The following is a 21,908-nucleotide window of genomic DNA, read 5'->3' as shown; positions in this document are numbered from 1 at the left end:
AAACGATGAATGTTCGGAACGCCAAGACATCCTCTCATCATCAACCATCACCTTCCCTGAGTGAACAATAAGAAAACATATCCTCCTTCTGCTCATTGCTCCCCTATCTAGACGCCGACAGCGCATCTCACTGTATGCATCAGAACAGCGACGATCAGTGTGTGAGGCTGAGACACGCATGTGATCAATGATCTGCAGATAGGGCAAAGGGCGCTTGCGCCCTACCTTATATCTTATCTAATCTCCCGTCGTCCTTTAATGGTAGTGAGCTGAAGCCTTCATCCCCACTTTCCCACTCTGTACAGCCCATAGGTCTACTCCCTGTTGATCTTTCGTATACCTACCAACCAGCTGAATGGGATCATCAATCACCATTGGACTTGTAGCTCTATACCTAAACTCCCTTAATTTCTTCCCAGGTGAAGGTCTGTTCAGATTGGCCAATTCAATCAGCAACGTAGCTGTCAATGGACCGTGAACGAGCGGTCTTGGATGTCCTTCCTTCGTAGTTGTCCAGGGATGGTCGTAATGCACTTTATGCGGGTTATGCGTGAGAGCAGAGTACAGGAAGAGGAGTGGTGAGGTCGGAGTGTAGGTGAATGAGATATCTGGATTGTCCAATTCTGATAGCGTCTCCCCAAGAGCCTTCTCAGGTCCAATGTCGTTAGGCTTGAGTGGGGTGGTTGACATCGGAGACTCCTTCCTAAATACATGTGTACGTATCTCCCTTATCGACCAGCTATCCCCCTGGTTCTGGCAGTCTTGACTAACGGTCCCAGGATATATCCGCAACTGCTGGTTCACAAATATCATATCCTTCTTGTACTCCACCTTTGGTACATTGACAATCTGCGTGACTCTCTCGCCTACCCTCAGCGGACAATTCGAAGCAGACCATTCGATTGATCCTCCTGCCCACATTCTTCGGGTGTAGGGGGACGGTGCGTTGTATTCCTATGTATTAATCACGTCATTTTTGGCAACAGTGCATTTGGATGTTCGACCGAATGGAAAGAAATGTGCACATAATCAGATCATACCATATCCGATAAGGTGCAGTGGGAAATAATGATGAATGCTCAACTGCGATATCATGAATCATACTAACCGTACTGGTCCCATCTAGCCCCAAATCCCTCAACATCGGTTTAGGTCTGAACAGCACCCAATGAGATGCTGGGTCCACCTCCGTACCTTCACGTAAATCTTCGAGGTACTCTCCTGATTGACGAGTCGGTAAAACCCTCCTTAATTGAGATAGGCGCTCCGGGTCGAGGGTGTCGTAATCATATTTCGGGGGAAGGTTAGTCAAAGCGCCTATCCAGTCCTGAATCGAAGGCGATCGGGGGGAAGAAGACGAGTATGCCCTAGAGGTAGCGACACGGTTCGCCCGAGATGTGGTCAGGACATTGCTGCGGGGGCGAGTGATCGGATGTGCATGGATTGAGCGGATATACCGGAACTTCATGTTTGTTCGAATGATAGCAGGTCTGGATCTGCAGTCCTGTACTGTAACAAAGGCGGAAGCGAAGCGATTGAGACTGAGCTGCGGTGGTCAAGGTGAAGACGAAAAGGGAAATATGAGTAGAGGATAAACGAAAATACATCTCGCCAAGACTCTCAACTCTCAGGGGTGAAAAAGTCGGTTTTAGTTTTGTACTCAACCGAAAACACCCGATGGGATGGGATGGCATAATCTCATTCAGGGATTGACTTTTATCAGATACGATGTACTGAGTAAACATCACCACAAGGCGAGTATAGTTATCTGATATCGGCCGAACGCAGGATAAAAAAATTTCCGTTTTCCAAAAAGAAGCGCTAGGTTAGAGGTAGGTAGATCTACATGTGAGTTAACTGTTCTTATGCTCCACAGGTTCGTATCAGGTACGGCCACGATATGGTGGTCGGGTCGAGGATTAGGGAGGAAGGCTCTTTCCCTCAGGCAGACACAGAGACACCTGTATCTCCGGAATCTGATCACAATCTTCATGTCGTCGGATGAACAAGTCGTTGAGTTTAAGGGATCCATACCGATCATCTCTCCTTCTGTGGTTTCTGATCTCCCTCTCCCTTAATCCAAAGCCACAATTTACCGAGAAGACACGCTCCACAGTTTTTCAATTTATTTTTGTGTATTTTTTTCCGTGATCTAGTTAGCTATATAAAGCAGGACGTATCTTGGTTTTTATCTGCAATCCTTCTCTCTTCTCACCCCATCACCAATTCCATTCTTCAAGACATCTTGGGTTAGACCCATCAATACAGCCCTCACCATGACCTCAAGACTCTCCGCCGAGGTGCCCACCCTCGACTCTCGACCGGGATTCTCCCGAGCCGACACCGATCTCCCAACTACCAAGGACGCTAAGACCGCGTTGCCAGATAGCGAGAACCACCCGTCCGGGTCTGAGCAGGACGATCACTCTGAGAAACAGAGCATCAACTCGATCGAAAAATACCCTGGTGTAGCTAAGATCGAGGCGCTTTATATGGTCTTTGGCAAGGGTGCGAAACTCTGGGTTTTATGGGTGTAAGTTTGGGCGCTCATCGTACATACCATGGTGGACTGGATGAGCTGATGAGTTGGTGTGTCATCTTCAAACAGCTCGATTGGTCTTCTCGCTTGTGCTTATGCTTTGAGCTCTAACACCACCTATCTCTGTGAGTGGCTGCGCATCAAGTGCAACGTATGATCCAAGCTGATATCCCCCGCTCAATTCCATAGACACCCCCTTCGCTACCTCTGCGTACGGCGAACACACCGTCCTCGGTACGATCAGCGTCATCACCGCCATCATGTCGGGTGTGGCCAAACCTTTCATCGCTAAGCTTGCCGATCTGTGGTCCCGTCCCGTCGCCATCGCCTTTGGTGTCATCTTCTACACCATCGGATACATCGTCATTGCATCGTCCAAATCCGTAGGCGACGTCGCGGGTGGACAAGTCATCTCCACTCTCGGTGATACCGCTTTATCTTTCACCCAAACCATCTTACTTGGTGATATCACCTCGTTACAATACCGAGGATTGGTCAATGCCCTTGTGTCCGTCCCCTACATCCCATTCGCGTTCGTTGCGGGAGATATCGCTGCAGGCATTGGAGCCTATACGACCGTCAATGGCTGGAGATGGGGATACGGAATGTTCTGCATCATCATTCCTGCGGTGGTCACTCCCTCCGTCTTGATTCTCTTGTGGGCAGATAGACGAGCCAAGAAACTTGGCGCCCTCTCTCTCGCCTCCTCCACCTACGCCAGAGAACGAGTCTTGTCCCAGGTCCAAACCCCCAGACGATCCATCAGCGCCATCCTCATCGATTACGCCCGAAAGATCGACGCCGTCGGTTTGTTGTTGCTCGGTTTCGCATTCGGTTGTATCCTCACTCCCTTCACCCTGTCCACCACCGCCATCGGGGGATACAAGAACCCTTCACTGATCGCTCTGCTCGTCGTTGGAGGGATCTTGTTCATCGCTACGGTCGTTTGGGAATGGAAATTCGCTTCTCACCCTATCATGCCTTTGCGAATCTTCAACAGGACCTTCATCTGCGCTGTCGGTATCGATTTCATGTATTACTTCTCTGGGTACCTCTCTGATGCCTATTGGTCTTCTTGGCTGTGGGTTGCCAGGGATTACGACGTAGGTTATCTCCCGTCTTTTATCGTTTCCCTGATGGTGGTTCCTTGACTGATGTCTATCCCCTAACCACAGTCCAAAGATTACACCTACATCCTCAACATCCTCACAGTTGGCCTGTGTGGTCTGGCCGTCCCTGCGGGCTTGATCCAACGATACACCCATCGATTCAAATACCTCCAAATCTCCGGTCTATGCTTCCGAATCATCGGTATGGGGTTGAACTACCTCTCAGTAGCTGGCAACGGATCCAACGCCGTCATCGTCTCTTCCAGAGTAATGATTTCCCTCGGAGGGGCTATTTCCGTCATCTCCTCTCAGGTCGCTTCGCAGGCTTCCGTCCCGCACAACGATATGGCCCTCGCCGCTTCCATCTTGGCTTTGTGGACCTCTATTGGTGGAGCCATCGGATCGGCGATCGCTGCTTCTGTGTGGAATCGACGGGTCCCCCAATTGCTCGAACAGTACGTCGGGGAGTATTATAATCACAATGCTACGGCCCTCGCCGAGATCTTCGGGTCTATCTATGTGGCCAGAGCTGCTGAGCCTAGAGCATTGATCGTGAAAGGTGAGTCAAACAACTCAAGATAATATCTCCATCAGATGTCTGTTCACAAAAAGCACCACGCTGATATCCTGCGACTATCACAGCCTACGACGAAGCCGTCAAGCCCCTCTACCTCGCCGCCCTCCTCACTTCCTTCATTTCGTTGATCTTCGGTATCTTCACCAAGAACTACGTCTTGGATGAGCGACACAACGCCATCGAAGATACCATCATCAGCATGAAGTCGGAAGATGAGACTGCTCCAGAGGTGGTCGCTGCTAAAGCTAGAGAGGCCGAGGCCAAGGCTGCGGAGAGGTTGCAAGTTGAGGGTAGACTATGAGTATAGCGTACAATACGATATGCTCGTATAACACGGTGTGTTGTTCCTGTAGATATGGGGGGGTTGATGGAGTGATGCACGTTCATAGAGGAGATCGTTTTATGATGAGGAGAGAGACATTTGATGCTGTTTTTTCAGGTTTGGGAATAGACATTTATAATTTGATGCTCCTTCAAGGATAGACATTGGCAATGCATTGGTATGATTATGATATTGGATGATTATGGTCTTGATTCTGGTTGAGTCGGCCAAGCAAAAGATCTTCAATAAAATAGTACAGTCCTCCAATACGATATACACATATAAACATACAACATGACATTTCGTCGCGAACATCTCATCCGAAACACTACCAAACCATATACGTTGCTCCCTCATTCGCCTCAAGTCTGACTGTCTTCGCCCAAAGCCAAAGACTTGATGGCCATTTCCAGATACCTGTTCCCGCCTAAGTCTCTGATCTCCTCCTCGATCTGATTCTGCAGACTTATAATTATCTTCTTGGTATATTCGAAGGATTTCGTTTCGTCCCGTAGGTAGTCTACCACGTGCTTCTTCAACGAGACCGAGGTGGTCTTCTTCTGCAGGACGTCTAAGGAAGAGTAGATCAAAATCAGCGCTGTTTCGGGGGCACATTGACAGATTGAAATGGGGTTTAGATGCCTGGTGACGACTTGGGAAAGAGGAATCTAATCTTTCCTACTCACTTAGGATTTGCCTATTCGAATCATCCGCTCTGACTCCATGAACCACGGGGAAACTGAATTTGCCTTCTGTCAGATCTTCGCAATACCCTTTGTTCGCTTCGTACTATACACATGGAAAACATATCGTAGTGAGCTTGATCCTCGGTGACGATGAAAGGACTCGCAAGCTACGGCTAGCACAAGAGCAAATCGCTCACCTCGGTCGACTGCAGATTCATGTAATCGTCTCTGATCTGGAACCAAACAGATATGAGATTGACCAGCGGCACGTAGTCGCTACGATATGGAGACAAAGGAAATGAATCAGCACATTTGGATTTACGTGGTGTTCTCTTGTCGATCAGGATTATGGGAGATGTCAAGTGATATTTTGAATTTTTTGCTCACACATTAGACCCCGATTTGGCCATCATCAACTTCACTGCTAGTCTGAGTAAACCTCCTGCCTCTGAATTTGACGACAAGTTAGTCAGTTTCTTTGATGAACAGGATGCGGGTCGACTCACTGCCTAATACCATATCTACATATTCCTTCTCCGTCGGACAGGTCAATGTATCCCGCCAGAACAGATCCAGGCCCTGTCCTCTATGCAGGTGGAGCAGCTCGTCTACGACAACTCAAGAGCCGTCAATAGTGCGAAAAATCTCTGGTAGATGTGAGGTGGTCCTTGGGGAGAGATGAGATAATGTTTGAGTGACATTGTGGACCTACCAGTCACCAATCCCACTACGTCTACATCCTTCCCTTCTTTATCTTTACTCCTCAGGGATAACAGTTCCTGCATAGCTAAGAAATAGACGTAGTTCGCCGTATTGATCGTCTGCGGTATACCATAGATGGTGTGCGCTACTGGTAATCCACGACGAAGTTCGGAATTGTCCTCCACGTCGTCCATCCTAGGTTCACATTGTGATATCAGCTGAATTGTCATAGTACACATATGTATGGCAGCGGGTATCAAAAGCAGACGAGCTGGGATGTCTGTATGTCTGTCCTGCTACTATTTCTTATACAGGGTTGAACATTATGTCCAAAGATCCCACTCACAGCAAACTGGCATTATGCAGCATCCTCACAATCCTCGTAACCACCTTCAAATCCTCTTCGGGCACTTTCAACCAAACGTTGAAAGCATCTATCAATTTCCCTCTGAACTCTTTACCTGGGTTGGCGGATATGTAAGTGTACGGTTCGAGCAGGGTCTGAGGGTATGCGGTATATCAGCTCGTCTCGTTCTACTGCCATTGGCGTTGTTGAGATGTGCTCACTCACCCGCTCTTGCGAATCTGTCCATCCTGGGGTGTGGAGTGTTTTCCTCAGGTTGGAGTAGTCCATTGTTCGTGGCTGAGGGGGGGGGAGGAAGGTGTGGTCGGGATCAAGAGGGTAAAGCGAGTTGAATAGGTTCTTGGCTCAGCTATCTGTCGAATCAGGTTCAATCAAGCACAAGGATTATGTATTGGTGGATACCTCTGTCCCTTTGTTGATCATGCGCTCTGAATTGGGAAGAAAGAATATAGATGTCGAGGTGTTGAAAGGAAGTACAAAGGAGAGATGGATGATATCAATTGAATTGGATTGAATAGTGTTGCGTTGTGGGTGGAGGTCAATTGAGACATGACATGTGATGGGATCAAGGGCAATGACGACGATGACGGCAACGGCAACGATGACGATGAAAGCAATACATGAACAGCAAAGTGTGCGAGACATGCATACTAGTATAACACAGTAGATACAACATGGCAATCATGACAAGATACAACACAACACTACACAATTCGTATGCAAACAAGGTGATTTATTCAGTCTTTCATCCCTCATACCCATCCACCACCCAATACCCAACCCCTTCCTTCCTCAACAACCCCCTCCCATACCCATACTCCAGCGCATCCTCAATATTCCAATCGCCCACTCTCTCCCATCTGCCCTCCAATCCCCATTGTCTCATCACGCATGTCACCTCGTCCACCGTCATCCCATTTAGGGACTTGAAATCGTTCTTCCGTCTTATCGAGTTCTTCCGGAACTCCCTCTCAGCGAGTAGGTGGGGGATGAGAAGTGGTAACAACATCTGGGAGGGGAGGGGAAGGTACCCATATATATCTTGATTCTCTCGTTTAGTGTACCGCTGCGAGGATGAGGTGGGGGTGGATGGTAGAGTGACTTGAACCAGATTGCCTTCCTCTGATACATTCCTTATTGCCCATCCTACCAGCCTCTCAACCTTCTTGGTCCTCTCCTTCTCATCTATTGTACATCCAATACTGTCCTTTCCATTTGTCGATCCTGCTTTACATTTCCTGTCCGCCTCGACCGACAGATCCTTCTTCGTAGCCGTACCATCCCTTATCCTCCTTCGTCGCCTTCGTTCCTCTTTCCGTACCTCACTATCCACCACCAATCTAGCCAAGGTATACAGTCGTTCGTTGGACAATATAGAAGAAGGCGTGAATGGTTTAAGTAAACCAAGAGCGGAAGAAGCGTAATTTGTTTTGTTCGGTCTCCTCCTGGATATATACGTCTTCTGTGTTGGTGTAGAGTGATCCACTGACATCGAAGTCGGGGGAGTATTCATCTTCGTACTATCCGTAAACACACCTGAGCCGGTATTATTCTTTGCCAAGTATCTCTGGTGACCATTTTGAGATGTGGAGGAACGGATATCTCTATATTCCGGGAAATAACATTCCAGCTCTCTGTGCAATACCTCTTGACCCAATTCGGACGCTTGATATATCGCCTTGATGGTTTCTTGGCTCATGTGGTCCAACATGTATTGACGGAATGTACGGTCTGTCAATTGGGACGAGCGGAGTTTGGTTGGGTCGCGGAGCTACAAGATCAACTACAATCAGCACGCTGTCACATCGTAATCACCCACAAGTATTGAATGTATGAGCACACGAGCATCCGCAACCTCAAGGCGGAGGGTACATGCGGTAGAGAAGAGCGTCGACTTACCTCTGGCTCAGCGTCGATCACACTCAGTTCACTAGGTGCTTCACTTGTCAACGTCATCCCTAAGCTATCAGACATGTTTGGATCGTGATGCGAAACGGATGTATTTCTCCTGGGCGATATCGGAGGGCTTTTGTTCGGTATTGACAGGTCGGGCAGGACGAATGGACGAGAGTATAGTGTCTGATGAAGGTGGATGACTTGGAATGTATGAGTGTATTGAGCGTCAGGATCGACAATGGCTGTCAGGAGAGATAAATATACATCAGCCTCACTCCGAGATGAACAATGATACAGGAAGTGGATAGTAGAAGGATCGGATGATATGCAATTCAGATGAAGTAATATACCCACCTATACATCCCCCAGCATTCTCATCAACCACGACCTGTCTAACCCACTCGCTACTTCCATCAGACTTCTTCCTCATCCACTCGTCCACTTTGCCTATGATCCTGACAGTATCGCCTACTCGTATGTCTCTACGTTGGAATGCCCTAGGATATCCGTTGAAGTTGGACCGATTGGATCGTGAGGCCTCTTCAGCTTCCTCGATGGCTTTGCGTTTGGCCAGCCTACGCTCAGACGCTGTAGCGAATGACGTTGAGGGGGGTTTACTTGACTTGGAGGTAAAGGTTGATGTAGATGAGGTGTTGATGGGTGATAGTCGTATGAGAGAGGGTAGTATATGTTGACCGTCTCCGTCGTCGACTGATATATCCGTGGGATCAGTATAGTATATACACCTTGGCAGGATGAGAAGGGGTGGTCCGAACTCACGAGTAACAGTCATGGTCGTCTCTTTATGATCTACCCCTGCTACCCACGCTACTATGTCTACCATCCTACATGGGAATCGATCTAGGAGGAAGATATCTAAGGGGGTGTGTATCAGTGACATGCCGTACATTCATGTTCAACCAGATAATACGGTGCTACCCCGCTCTTGAGCTTAGAGTCACGCTGAACACGATCAGACGAATCATGTATCTTCTATTGAACCCCACTCACCCCTCGAAGCATATATCATCCCCTCCATCCCCCTCTGCACCACCGCCTGCATCTTGTATACATCACTGATAAAGCACTTGGCGACAGCCTGAGGACGGTGTGACCAGCTAATCAACGTGGGGAGTGGAGGGAGGTTGAGGTGGTCCACATCTGTCCTAGTGTTTGAGCTCGATGCATGGTTGATGTCCGTGTTGGTGTTCCCATCGTTGCGATGGGGAGTGAATGGGAGGTCCATGGATGCTATATTGACATTGTTATTGATTGTTCGAATGAGAAGAGAGAGAGAAGAGAGAAGAGAGGATGATGAATGATTGATTTGTTTACATGGATTGACTGGACCGTCATTTCGACTTTTTCCAACTTTTACTTCACACTCCACCCTATCTATATAAACCATTCTCATATCTTCATTCATCTTCTTCTCTTAATGTCATAAGCATCGCCTCACCATGTCTAGACCCACCCTCTCCTTCCTATCCCCCCTGCGACGGACAGCTCTATGCACTGCCAAACCCATCTTACCCCGTCGTAATCCCATCCGATCCAACACTACTGCCTCCGCCAACGCTCCCAAATACACCACCAAATCCAATAACATCCGATCTCAGCTTCTTCGACCTACTACCCTCGTATTGATATGTGTTCCGATCTTGACTGGATTTTTGGGGGTATGGCAGTTGCAGAGATTACAATGGAAGTTGAATCTTATAGATGAGGTTGATAGGAATTTGCAGAAGGATCCGATGTTGTTGCCTGATAATATCAAGTGGGTATAACTTTCCCAATAGTGATTTGTCGTATACACACAATACCCCACACAGAAAACATATAAACAGTATACTTATAACAGAGGCTGATCTATCTCAATCCGTGTCATGTAGCCTCTCCGCCCTCCCCGAGTTCTCATTCCGCCGAGTGATCATCCGAGGTCAATTCATCGGACCACCGATCCTCCAAGGTCCCCAGACCAAAGATGGTTTCCCAGGGTATCACCTCATCCTCCCCTTCCAGCGTGAGAGCGGGTCCATCATCCTCGTCAACAGAGGGTTCATCACCACCACCAGAGCGACAGCTATCAGGGAGGGACGACAGCCTGCTCCCGGGTTGAGCGTTAATGGAGGAAGCGACGGTGTGACGTACGAGATTGAGGGGATGTTGACGAAAGCTGGGGAACAGAATGTGTGGACACCACCTAATAATGTGAGGACGAATGAGTGGTTCTGGAAGGATATCGACGGTATGGCGGAGTATGCTGGTGGGGTGGGGAGAGGGGTGCAACCTGTTTTGGTGGATGCTTTTGAAGGTGGGTGGGGTCTTCTCTTTTCTCCTAGTATTGGACATGGTATGAGGATATAAGAGTGGAGAGGGGAATACATGAGCTGATATCTTCTTTCTCGATGTGATAGACCCAGATGCTGCTCCGACATTACTCATGAACCAGGGTATACCAGTTGGAAGAACCCCTCATGTGGAATTGAGGAACCAACATGCTCAGTACGCTGCGATATGGTATGTCCCATCTCTTCTTTATACTTCTCATTCTCAAGCTGACCAACATGATATTCTTCTCTAGGCTGTCATTATCAGCATCTACGACGGTGATGTTGGCATACGTCTTGACAAAGGGTAAAGGTGCACCCAAGAACAGGAGACCTAGGTTATAATTTCATAGTCAATCCACATAGCATATGCATACATCACTCATTGGGCTATTCCTCTTGCCTGATCTGCTCTCTGCGTTCACCTTCTGCTTGTCATCTGCATGCAATAAGTTTGTGATGATATCTTGGTAGTTTATACACTGTGATGTGTGAGCCAATATGAACTCCACTTTGATCTCCCCGTCTCCTCCAACGCGACAACTCATTTCCATCAATTCCTTTCTTCTCTCTTCTCTTCGTCTCTTCTTTCTTTCTCCACATCACATATAATACATCTCATCGAATACTCACCAAAATGGCAGGCCCAGCAGACGCTACGCCAGTGGTAGAAGCACAGTGAGTGGGCGTCTTTCTCTGCACAATGAGTGAAAGCAGTGAGCGGGATAACTGAGCTCAAGCTAATGTTGAATGATTCATTTGTAGGAAACGAGTTAGTCTCCTTTCCCTCTAACTTTTCCTCCCTACTATCGGGAGCTGACGAGTGTGTTTGATGGTATATAGGCAGATCCAGAGCTGAAGAATGTAGTCGAATTCCTAAGAGGGAAGAATGGACCCAAAGTGCGAAGGGGGATATTGAATGGCAAGAGGGTGGATTACTTTAAAGGTGAGTGGATGTGCTCTCTGTCAATCTCGATTGGCTGTCCCGTACATACTATCCTCTCTTTGATGCTGAGACTGACTAATGACGATGGTGATCTCACTGACTCATATGCTCCTCTCCAACTTCACAGGCAAAACCGCCGTTCGAACGTTGCTCTCACCGCAATATCAGAAATTGAAGAAGGTACCTGTACTCAAGGATGAAGATGAAGCGAAAGCATTGATGGTCAGGCTGTTGCCTCAGTGAGTACTTTCTAAGTGGTATGGTTGGCTTGGATGGTGGATCCAGACCAACGAGTATCGGAGACGGGATATTAATCTATCTCATCTATACTCCTTCCAAATCTCATGAAAGTATCGCATGCGAGACTCTTCTTCCATATCTTCTCCACCAACCTTGTCTCTACCATTGCAGTTTTTGTACAGCCTAAATCGTATCCTTATAATACACAACATCCCGCTAACTCGTCTCCACGTCGCAGCGCATTCTTCCTCCGCACCGACCGACCCCCCGTCCCCGTCCCCCCACCCGCCGGCACCCCAAAAACCCTCCACCTCGCCCCTCAACAATCCTTCGACGAGACCTCATACTACACATGGTTCTACGACGGCTCCCCGCTCTACACCATCCTCGGCGGAGCAGCGATGGTAGTCATCATGCTTGCCGGGGTCATGTTCCCCCTCTGGCCCATCAAATTGCGTATCGGCGTTTGGTACCTCTCCATCGGGGTATTAATCTTGGTGGGGCTATTCATCGTGCTGGCTATTGTTAGGTTGATCTTTTGGTGTATCACTGTCGTTAGTATGAAGAGGGCTATTTGGATTTATCCGAATTTGTTTGAGGATGTCGGGTTTGTGAGTGTGGTTCTGGGTTACTTTCTATCTACCCTTGCGACTAGCTATTCTTCCCGTCTGGCCTTCTCTCTCTGTTGTCATTCCTTTTTCTCTTCCCTTGCTCCACGTTACCATCCAATCTGCATCTCACGTCTCCACCTAAGAGATGAACATGTTCATGATTTGACTCAAAGCTGACACCATCACCATCCCAGTTCGACTCCTTCCGCCCCGGATGGGCATACGACGAGCCCAAGAAAAAGTCCTCCAAGAAGAAGAAGCTCGCTGGTGCCACCTCATCCAGAAAATCGAAAGCTTCTCCTTCCACAGGAGAGCCCATCGATCAACTGGCCCAAGCTGCTGGAGCAGGCGAACCACCCGCTGGATCGCCCGGATCACCCACCGAAGCTAGTGCGACGGGTGTTCAGGTCAATCCTCCGCCCGTAGCTGGTGGAGAGCTGAGGAGTAGACAGGCTGCTAGTATCGAGGAGATTGACGATGATGAGTCTTAGGTTGGGTTGGTGCGTGCTACGATCTGGAAGAGCGAGAGAGGAGAAAGGAGGGAGGGTACATTGGGATGGAAAGAATCATGATTATATGGACGTCGAGTACTTATGTTCAAGATGAGAGGTAAAGTATCTGATGATATATAATTCATGCATGTGATGTGACCTGATGTGACTATCGATCAAATATATATGTAAAAGTCTTATCTTCTTTCGCTTCTGAATCTCAACCGAACTCTTCTGATTCTGTTTCTGTTTCTGTGATCTGATCTTTCCTCTCCTCGTCCATGACCCACATTCTACCTTGTCCGCCTGGACCGTCTCCCCTTGTGACCGGCGACCTTGCCATTCCACCTAAGCTGCTGTTCCGAGGAATTGTTGTCTCTGCGAATATGACATCGATATGAGCCACCGTTCCCCAGACCATGCTTGTGCAAAAAGTGGTCCACTCACCAACTGCATTATCGATGCTTTCTGCGTGGCGTCCAAAGCGTTGATCTGGTCAGGTGTGAGCTGCAACACTTGAAGAAGCATTTGCTATTCCCCGACGTAATACAAATGTCAGCTTGAGTATTTCATTACAGCGCCAGCTGAAGACCGTGAAGCACACCCACCTGCTGATCCTCCGGTAACGTAGCCAAAGCCTGTTGAGCACTGGGAGGTAACGCCGCCATACCGCTCACGGGAGGTTGAGGAGGTGCGGGCGTGGCTGCGCCGTACGATGTTGTACCGTATCCTGCTGGAGGGGGAGGGGCATTATACCCTCCTTGCTGAGGTGGTGCTCCGTATCCTGCTCCACCGGGTGGGGGGTACGACGGTGCCGACGATGCGGGTGGATAGGAGGGATAGGCGTTCTGAGCGGGGGGTGGATAGTTGGAAGGTGGAGGGGCAGTAGCGGGGAGAGGTTGGATTCGCTATTCAGTTGAAAGTATGTGTAAGCAGGTCGAGCATAGTGCAACAGATTGGAAAAGGAAGGAGCTTAACTGACCTGAAGTACAGATGGATCTACTATATTCATCAATAGCATCGCTTGGAACAAGGCATATGCGAGTTGAGGTTTTGACGTGAGGAGCTGTCTCGCTTGTTCTGGGTTTGTTGTTATGAGGGACTGTTCATAGGTGATGGGTTTGAGTCAGCTTGATGATCCACTTCAGACTAGTAACCGAACATATACTCGGTATCATCTGAATCAAATCAATGACAAGTCTGATAGAAAAGACTAAAACCCACCTTCATACTAGCCATAACATCCTGCATCTGCCCCGGCGTAACAGTCGCCAACGTCTTACTGATACTATCCGTCGCATTCGCACCGTGAGGTAACGGCGCACCATCAGGCAAGGCCGATAGGTCCACCCTATTCACCTGAGGTGGTGCATCATACCCTCTTGGCGGTGTATCCTCCGCTGGTCTACCATACCCGCCTTGTGGTCCACCTCCCCCACCCCCTCCTCCACCCGAAGGAGCATTACCAACAGGTCCACCTGGATGACCGGGTATACCTCCTCGACTTCCTCTTCCACCCCTTCTTGGTCCTGGCTCGTCTGTCGATAGTTCAACTCTGAGATTACGACCGTTTACGGGTACTTCCTGGAGGTTTCGCACGGCTGAGAGGGCGGTGGCCTCGTCTGTGAAGTACAGTAGCATGAGCCTCGGTACAAGCTGGGAAGCAGAAGAGGGGAACTGTAAAAGGGTTGGATGGGTTACTCACCATAGAATTGTACGAAGGCGTATCCTTTTGAACGACCAGTTTGAGGATCGAATTTGATCCTGCAGCATAGGATACCATATCAGCTTCTGATAGAGCCTCGGTTCAGGCGAAGATGACTATTATGTGAGCGGGTAATAGGGAAGGCATTGAACTCACTCTACGTTATTCACTGGACCAGCTTCTGAAAAAGTATTCGCCAGCTGTTCTTCTGATACGTCGCTATGAGATCCATGTCCATAAGCGTCAGTAGCAGCTCCTCAGACATTCAGTTGATGAGGCGCAATAAAGAAGCGATTAACATACTATGGGATATTGGCAACTAAATACGAAGGGACAGTCAGCTTCATGGCATTTTCTACGATCTCCGAATGACTGGATGGCAGATTGACAGGAGGCAGTATGTAAATACTGCAAGACAGAGTATACTCACCGAATATCGTCTTGCTCGCTGAAGTTGGAGGGGGCATCGTCTATCTTTTGTATGATCACGAGAGAAGAAAGGAAGAAGGCGGGTTCAGCGTCTGTGGGTGGAGGGCAAGAATGAGTGATATCTGACAGTGATTCTGATTCGGCTTGCTTTGCTGTGCTCTGATCTGTGACTTGAGGATATGACGATGATATAGAGTTGATGAAGAGTAATGAATAATGAGGAATGAAGAAAGAGGAATGAATAATAGATGAAAGATGGACGAGGATGATGGTGGATGGGAAAACAGTGATGTATACAATCATTACGTAATCATATCATGGTGGCACTTCTCTTGGTTATACCTCTGATCGGGTTTGCACCAAGTGCAGTTCATGTCTGTACAATTGTTTCCATGCATATCTGTCTGCAATATCACAGTCCATCTTTCATCCCCGAGGTCCGCTGCATTCTCAGGGTGTAGTGTCGCATATGTTCAATGATCCATCCTCACCCTTTGGCTCTATCCCGCAGAACGACCAGTCTATATTTCATCAATTGTCCAAACTGTATCACGAATCAGCTTCCACTCTTACCTTTGACAGACCTCATTGTACACTGTCGGACTCACTTTGTGATGAGACCGCTTCGTTGGTCGGCTCAAGACACCTGCTTAAAACCACTGCGCCGTTGGTCTGAGTCAAACAATATTGGCCCTTTTCCGGGTTGGTGTGATCTGAATAGAAGATCGTTCCATTGTCCATGACTGTCCATCTGGATCATATCACAGATATATATTCTCGGATCAGCTCATGACTGTGATGGTATTTAGCAGTCCAATCACAACCTACTGTTGTAGTCCCGACCCCGCTCTGGGGGATTGAGCAGTAACCATATTGTACCCGTCAAAAGGGCTCGAAGGATCCGCATAGATCACTTGCGCGAAGGAGGAAGATTTGATCTTCCCGGATACGCCCGTGTTTACGTCCCATAAACCCGAGGGATTGCCATAACTGGTGCACTCCCGGGTGTCAGCTGGTGTGTTTGGGAGGGGATCGGTGCCCTCCAATCTCAGCGCCTGGGCGTACAGGCATTGATCGTTATCCTTGTTTCGAAGTTGTACTCTGCGATAGCCCTTCGCCGAAGCTGAGGACGCCGCTAAGAGGGAGAGCAGTAAGGCGATGAGACGCATGTTTAGAGTAGGTTGGTTCGATATGGTCGGTATAATAGTCCAAATGTGGCGAGGCAAATTTATCGACACAAAGTGAGTCTTGTGTCAATATCGAGTCTGCAATCGTTACTATGCCTTATAAATGATCGTAAATAAAGCTTGGTAAAGAGAGGTGCTCTACTCGCATGATGTGTCCTGGTAATTTGCGATAGGCTAACATACTCTATCTCAATATGAAAAGGACCGAGACGATCGGCAATTTGGGGGACAATCACCCCCTTTAAGTGACTTTCTGCGAAACACACGGAGAATGGATGAAGGGAGCAGCCTGGTATCTGGCTCCTGTCGCTCCGAGGGCGACTGTGTGCTCAAAAGGTGCACTGAAATGAATGAGATACTCTCCTTTCATATGTCCAGACACGGACTGCATCATGTAAGCCGTTCGATTTACCCGCCCTTTGCTAGTCGGGCTCAGCACGCCTTGTGTAATGAACTTGTACGTTCTGACAAAATGGTCCAGAATACGATACTATGTATGCGTTTTGTATCACAGTCCATGTGCCAAGGCATAAAGTAATGCGAAACGGACTGAGTTCCGTCATTCAGAGATGATCTCGAATTCTGAGGGGATATTGCGTTAGTCATGGGTCGCACTACTCGATGTGCATGTCTGACACTTGTAACTCACGTTGAGCACCCTTACCGGAGCACTTGTAGCGCCTGATATAACCTTGGTCTTGCCCCAATTGTTGATCAAAATACTCTGCACACACCTTTATCTCTTCTCCGTTGGAATCGGTGGCATAGAAAATCTCCCCATTCTCACTGACAGTCCATCTACAACATTCAATGACACGAGAAATTAGCTCCCCAATCAGTCGCATCGCCTCACAAATCTTCATGATCAAGGAACGGAACTCAACTCACCGTTGCCCTTGGCGATCACTGTCAAGCCCTTCGACATTCACATATGCGTCGGGTGTACTCGCACCATCCCAGGCCACTTGGTCTCCTGAAGCAGAAAGAACGATGGGTCCAGCTCCATTTGGATTATCATTGATATCCCATCGGTCGGCACCATCACAAGCAGCTAACATCAGGGCTTGACTGCCCTCAGCGAGTCGAGATACACATTGTTGCGAGGATTTCAGTCGAATCTGGGCACCTTGCTCAACCTCTCGTTTGTCAAGTGATATCGCAGAGATAGTCGCGAGTAGAGGAAGGAAGGCTGCTGTGAGTAACATTCTGAGTTGTCTTAGTAAACAAGTCATATAACTGTCTTTCTCGTGTGAGAAGAGATATATGTCTACAATGGAACGGGAAGAACAAGAGAACATATCTGAAGCGACAACTTGTAACCGATCATCATCCTTGGCACGTTTGTTCTTGTTGAAGGCATATTACATTATCTAATCGCTCGGAAGGTCTTCCCCTGCCGATCGTGAACAAAGCGAGTTAGGAGGCATCAATCACTTGTTATATCAACCAAAGGACACTTCGACTTCTGATTGGGCAATTTAGATGTAGGAGTGCTGGATAATGGAACGAAGAACAAAGCAAGGTGGCTGGCTTTGCTGGTGAAAACGTTCGGAATGTGTGACACAAAAGGAAAACAAGGGCGATTCATACCGGGAAGAGTGATAACGAGACCGATCGCTCCTGGGTTGTAGACCTATATTGCCTTTTCTAAACATTGTAGGATACTACATAAATTGGAAAGATGGCTGCTCGTGTGATGAATGATAGATACGAAAGCATAAAATTCCTTCCGGGTTTAGAGAATAGTATGACGAGAGATCTGGTCTAACAAAGGGCTCACGTAACTGTTTAAAGTGTTTCCCAGACTAGCTCCCAAAAGAGTATCAGCTATCCATGACACTAGTCACTTGGACTCAGGATCAACCACTTACCTTGTATGACACTATCCGTGAGTAAAGGTCCGATAACATCACGTGGTGCGGACTCCAGGACGCCTTGATCTGTTTTTCCCAGCACTCCAGTCAAGCAAGATCCTTCCGAGTTACAAATGCTCCCATCTTCGCCGTGGGTCCACCTAAGAGGGGACGTCAGCCAAAGAGTAAATATTAGCTTTGCATACGCCACATAACACCGAAAGATGTTAGCAGATGTACTGAGACGTACTTTTGGGACTCCCGGTTCTCCACAGGATCCGTTAAGAAAAAGTTACTGCCAAAGTCCGAATAGTAGAGGATTTTTCCAGGTAGGTTGGTATCGACAAGTTCGATATTTCCCGGGACGTGGTCGTGATTGAATTGCCAATGAGAAGCTCCTTGACATTCTGTGATCAAGGCTTGAAGGGTTTCCGGACGGGCCTCATTCAACGGCTGAGCCGTCAAACACCTGTCCACACCTTTCAACTTGAGCTGGACGCCCGTCTTTGACGTTCGAGGATCGATGATGGACACTGAAGCGGCTGGGAGAGCCAGCAAAGGGAATATAGCTATTGTCAACAAACATGTTGGATGGTTCAAATGTGATGGTGATTTCTGTCTTTGACAATTGATTATGGCTGGTTCAATCGGGTTACAGTATATGCCTGTGTGCTGGACTTCAGGTGAATGGCAAGTAGGTTTGGTGTCTATATGTGCCGGAACAAGCTATGTAGGGGTGTTGAAGCAGGACAAGAAAGCAAAAAGGAAGGCTCACTGAAAGAGTCGTTTCGAACCCCTTTGCACGAGATCCTCGGTCCTGCCTTTGTCCTTCCATCAAATGTACGTGCCCTCCTTGTGTCAATTCGATTGCATTAGGTCTTTCCTTTAAAGTTGGCGATCGTGATCATCCCCTGTCTTGCATGCTACACATTGACCCCTTGTTGCAAGTCTAGCCTGAGACACAAGTGTTGCAAGATCATCTACAATGCAAGCAGAAGCTGTCGGTCACGAGGCATGATAAATTCGACAGGTCGTCGGTGGCGGAAAGTTGATCGTGAAATCTGATCCTACATGCTAGAGCCTGAACCCAAAGTGAGTTCTGGGCGTCGCTCTACTTGTGTCGAGAGGGCTTCCCTACATATGCATCGATATGATCTTCACATAGCTGAGCCTGACATCCATACACCTCACGATGTCTCATCATTCATGGACAGTCTGAAATTTTGTGATATACGGCGTTACTCCATGTCGTCTTACCGAGTACTGCGTGAGAGATCAATGGTGCTCAAAGCAATTCTCGAGGTCACACTCTCACGGACAATCACATTCCTTATGCGAGAAGAGAGGAGAGGACATGTTCTTTCATCTACGATGGGCCATTAATGGACCGCATGTCAAAGATGCTGGCCATCTTCGAAAACGTAAGGTAATCTCTCCACCATACGGCCAAACAACCCCCGGTCATGTTCAGGGTGCATTTTGGCTTACGGCCGCGCTTCCGATTTGCTATTATTAGTAAACAATCCATGAAAAGTTGGGCTTCATCGACTCGACGGCAGATATGTATATCAATCAAAGATAGGATCATATATCATGATGCTATTCGAGATCTCAGCACATTGATCAATCCGTTGTGTTTCTCCTTCTACACCTCGCATCCTCATATCCCATATAAAGGAAGAGACTGAGCTCAAAAGAAGGAAAGGACTGGTCGATCGGTCATCTCCGTTGGATTTTAGATCTCACTTTCGAACGATGGAAGCCTACCTCCAATATAAATCATTCACACCATCCAAGAAACCAACTCATCAGCCCATACATGAGAAGGACCTAGAGAACCCGCATCATCTACAGATATATCTAGACTTCGACGAAAATGATCAGAGGAATCCTAAGAATTGGTCGGTATGGTACAAAACCTTTGTCATCGGGCAATTGTCTTTCATGACTTTATCTTTGACCTTCGCAAGTTCGGTATCATCAGCTGCTGAGGAAGGGATGATGCAGGAGTTGGGATGTGGGACAATAGCGGCTACTGCTAGTACTGGACTTTTTCTTGTGGGGATGGGTTTAGGTGCAATGCCCATGGCTCCATTATCAGAATGTGAGTGGTTTGAGATCTCGTTCACCTGAGGGAAAATGGCTAAAATCGCATCTCAGTGTACGGGAGACTACCCATATACCTGATCTCCATACTCCTTGCGACCTTGTTTGAGATTGCCTCAGCCCTAGCCCCCAACGTACCTGGATTGTTGATACTTAGATTGATAGCTGGATTCTGGTCTTCAGCGCCCCTATCAAATTCCGGAGGAACCCTCAACGACATCGGAGATCCAGTATTGAGGACAATAGCCTTACCGCTGTTCACTACAGCTGGGTTTGCCGGACCCACTCTCGGTCCCATAATAGGTGGATTTGTCTCACAGGCTCCCGGGTATGGATGGAGATGGTGCTACTGGGTGTGTGCGATATGGAACGGCCTCGCATTCCTGATGGCATTCTTCTTTATGCCTGAGACTCTCGCCCCTGCTTTGATCAAATACAAGGCCGTGCAGTATAGGATGACCACGGGCGAAGATGTCTGGAGGGCACCAATAGAGGATCAGGATATACACAAGTTGACGGTCAAATACCTCCAGAGACCTTTTGTTTTACTGGGTAAAGAACCGATCATACAGCTGTTTGTGATGTATCTGACCAGTGAGTGAATTGGTTCTCCTTACAGTGAATACCTCACACCTTTTCCAAAGCTGACGCTTATTGTCCCCGTAGTTGTCTACATCGTCTTATACGGGTTCTTCACGGCGTACCCCATCATCTTTCTAAAACATGGCTTTACCTCTCGTAATGTCGGTCTGGCATTTATACCAGTCACGGTTGGCTTCTTCATCTTAATGGGGTTCAACATCCTGCATTACATTCGATATAGGAGATTAGCCTTAGATGCAAAGGCAGGAATCGAGAGGAGGGGGATCCACGAGGGAAAGGTCGAACCTGAAGAGAGACTCGTTCCTCGTAAGTGAATGATCACGTTGTCTACTCCTCTTCATTCGTTTTTTCCTCGCTCACTCCACCTCATAGTCATGGCATGTGGGATCTTCTTCCCCGCTGGGATGTTCTGGCTCGCTTGGACTTCCGGACCACAATTCAACGTTTGGGTCCCCTTGATTTCGGGTGTGGTTTTCGGTATTGGGTTACTAGCAATCTTTCAAGGATCCACTCAATATCTCATAGATGCTTATGGACCTTATGCGGCTTCAGCGGTGAGCTTGGCGTTGGCTTCATGTATTTGAACCCAGCTAATGTATCTACCATCAGCTTGCCGGATCTACCTTGATACGTTATGGTACGTTTTGCAATTTTTTCTCTCCGCTGTGTCTCATAGGCTGATAACGAACATTCGTAGCTGTTGCTGGTCTGGTCGCATTGGCATTCCCCAAAGCATATGAAACATTAGGAGATCAATGGGCCACGTCGTGAGTGAATGCGTTTCTCAGTGCAAAGACAGTCATCGACTTACCTGGATCAACGTAGATTGTTCGCGTTCATGGGTTTAGCCTTAACGCCAGTCCCATTCATCTTCTATATCTGTGGTGAGTAATCCCGGCAACAGTCACCAAGTATTCAGTGAATAACCAGATCTGTTGATCGACAGGCCGCCACGTAAGAGCTAAATGTACATACACTGTCAGGGATTAGCTGTTTGATGTTCTTTTGCAGCGTACCTGCGGGTGCAATTCTTGTAATATACAAAGTAGTATGCATTATGGGCTGGGGGGACTTGCAACCGAAAGATAAAACCCTGCAACCGGAGACCCGACTTCGGACATGTACTGTATTTTTAGTGCTCCCTCTCGGATAGCCATCCTTTCACCCTTTGCAGGTCAATTATCTTGTAATCTTTCTGATCTGAGCGTAGGT

The 21,908-nt window shown here is 48.0% G+C and overlaps 10 protein-coding genes across 10 annotated transcripts; 4 read left to right on the top strand and 6 right to left on the bottom strand.

The window, feature by feature from the left end:
- Positions 1-255: 255 nt before the first annotated feature.
- Positions 256-1,468, bottom strand: I302_105534 (uncharacterized protein; the record flags this gene model as incomplete). Its single annotated transcript, XM_019195393.1, has 2 exons — positions 256-954; positions 1,109-1,468. The coding sequence occupies 2 exons, from the start codon at positions 1,466-1,468 to the stop codon at positions 256-258; spliced, it is 1,059 nt and encodes a 352-aa protein (XP_019043106.1).
- An 808-nt stretch (positions 1,469-2,276) lies between these two features.
- Positions 2,277-4,526, top strand: I302_105533 (uncharacterized protein; the record flags this gene model as incomplete). Its single annotated transcript, XM_019195392.1, has 5 exons — positions 2,277-2,533; positions 2,609-2,664; positions 2,729-3,642; positions 3,715-4,207; positions 4,291-4,526. 5 exons carry the CDS (start codon positions 2,277-2,279, stop codon positions 4,524-4,526), a joined length of 1,956 nt encoding a protein of 651 aa, XP_019043105.1.
- A 383-nt stretch (positions 4,527-4,909) lies between these two features.
- Positions 4,910-6,569, bottom strand: I302_105532 (uncharacterized protein; the record flags this gene model as incomplete). The annotated part of the gene is made up of 8 exons (XM_019195391.1): positions 4,910-5,118; positions 5,234-5,336; positions 5,431-5,509; positions 5,621-5,681; positions 5,740-5,841; positions 5,946-6,130; positions 6,282-6,436; positions 6,507-6,569. The coding sequence occupies 8 exons, from the start codon at positions 6,567-6,569 to the stop codon at positions 4,910-4,912; spliced, it is 957 nt and encodes a 318-aa protein (XP_019043104.1).
- Positions 6,570-7,044: 475 nt separating this feature from the next.
- Positions 7,045-9,258, bottom strand: I302_105531 (uncharacterized protein; the record flags this gene model as incomplete). The annotated part of the gene is made up of 5 exons (XM_019195390.1): positions 7,045-8,070; positions 8,199-8,437; positions 8,550-8,906; positions 8,976-9,071; positions 9,207-9,258. 5 exons carry the CDS (start codon positions 9,256-9,258, stop codon positions 7,045-7,047), a joined length of 1,770 nt encoding a protein of 589 aa, XP_019043103.1.
- Positions 9,259-9,655: 397 nt separating this feature from the next.
- On the top strand, positions 9,656-10,870 carry I302_105530 (uncharacterized protein; the record flags this gene model as incomplete). The annotated part of the gene is made up of 4 exons (XM_019195389.1): positions 9,656-9,972; positions 10,088-10,509; positions 10,613-10,715; positions 10,780-10,870. 4 exons carry the CDS (start codon positions 9,656-9,658, stop codon positions 10,868-10,870), a joined length of 933 nt encoding a protein of 310 aa, XP_019043102.1.
- A 292-nt stretch (positions 10,871-11,162) lies between these two features.
- I302_105529 (uncharacterized protein) lies at positions 11,163-12,813 on the top strand (the record flags this gene model as incomplete). Its single annotated transcript, XM_019195388.1, has 6 exons — positions 11,163-11,203; positions 11,291-11,297; positions 11,369-11,471; positions 11,599-11,710; positions 11,950-12,322; positions 12,517-12,813. The coding sequence occupies 6 exons, from the start codon at positions 11,163-11,165 to the stop codon at positions 12,811-12,813; spliced, it is 933 nt and encodes a 310-aa protein (XP_019043101.1).
- A 348-nt stretch (positions 12,814-13,161) lies between these two features.
- I302_105528 (uncharacterized protein) lies at positions 13,162-14,985 on the bottom strand (the record flags this gene model as incomplete). Its single annotated transcript, XM_019195387.2, has 9 exons — positions 13,162-13,191; positions 13,261-13,344; positions 13,422-13,721; positions 13,796-13,915; positions 14,038-14,435; positions 14,519-14,577; positions 14,675-14,737; positions 14,822-14,837; positions 14,949-14,985. The coding sequence occupies 9 exons, from the start codon at positions 14,983-14,985 to the stop codon at positions 13,162-13,164; spliced, it is 1,107 nt and encodes a 368-aa protein (XP_019043100.2).
- Positions 14,986-15,771: 786 nt separating this feature from the next.
- Positions 15,772-16,116, bottom strand: I302_105527 (uncharacterized protein; the record flags this gene model as incomplete). Its single annotated transcript, XM_019195386.1, has 1 exon — positions 15,772-16,116. The coding sequence occupies one exon, from the start codon at positions 16,114-16,116 to the stop codon at positions 15,772-15,774; it is 345 nt and encodes a 114-aa protein (XP_019043099.1).
- A 577-nt stretch (positions 16,117-16,693) lies between these two features.
- I302_105526 (uncharacterized protein) lies at positions 16,694-17,339 on the bottom strand (the record flags this gene model as incomplete). Its single annotated transcript, XM_019195385.1, has 3 exons — positions 16,694-16,716; positions 16,784-16,932; positions 17,023-17,339. 3 exons carry the CDS (start codon positions 17,337-17,339, stop codon positions 16,694-16,696), a joined length of 489 nt encoding a protein of 162 aa, XP_019043098.1.
- Positions 17,340-19,742: 2,403 nt separating this feature from the next.
- Positions 19,743-21,686, top strand: I302_105525 (uncharacterized protein; the record flags this gene model as incomplete). The annotated part of the gene is made up of 8 exons (XM_019195383.2): positions 19,743-20,091; positions 20,148-20,687; positions 20,760-21,002; positions 21,069-21,250; positions 21,306-21,333; positions 21,394-21,463; positions 21,522-21,580; positions 21,643-21,686. 8 exons carry the CDS (start codon positions 19,743-19,745, stop codon positions 21,684-21,686), a joined length of 1,515 nt encoding a protein of 504 aa, XP_019043096.2.
- Between the last annotated feature and the right edge of the window lie 222 nt (positions 21,687-21,908).

The sequence above is a fragment of the Kwoniella bestiolae genome, chromosome 3 (genome assembly GCF_000512585.2).
Source record: "Kwoniella bestiolae CBS 10118 chromosome 3, complete sequence".
Taxonomy (NCBI): domain Eukaryota; kingdom Fungi; phylum Basidiomycota; class Tremellomycetes; order Tremellales; family Cryptococcaceae; genus Kwoniella; species Kwoniella bestiolae.
Note: the sequence above shows the minus strand (reverse complement) of the source record. Positions and strands in the feature narration are given on the sequence as shown.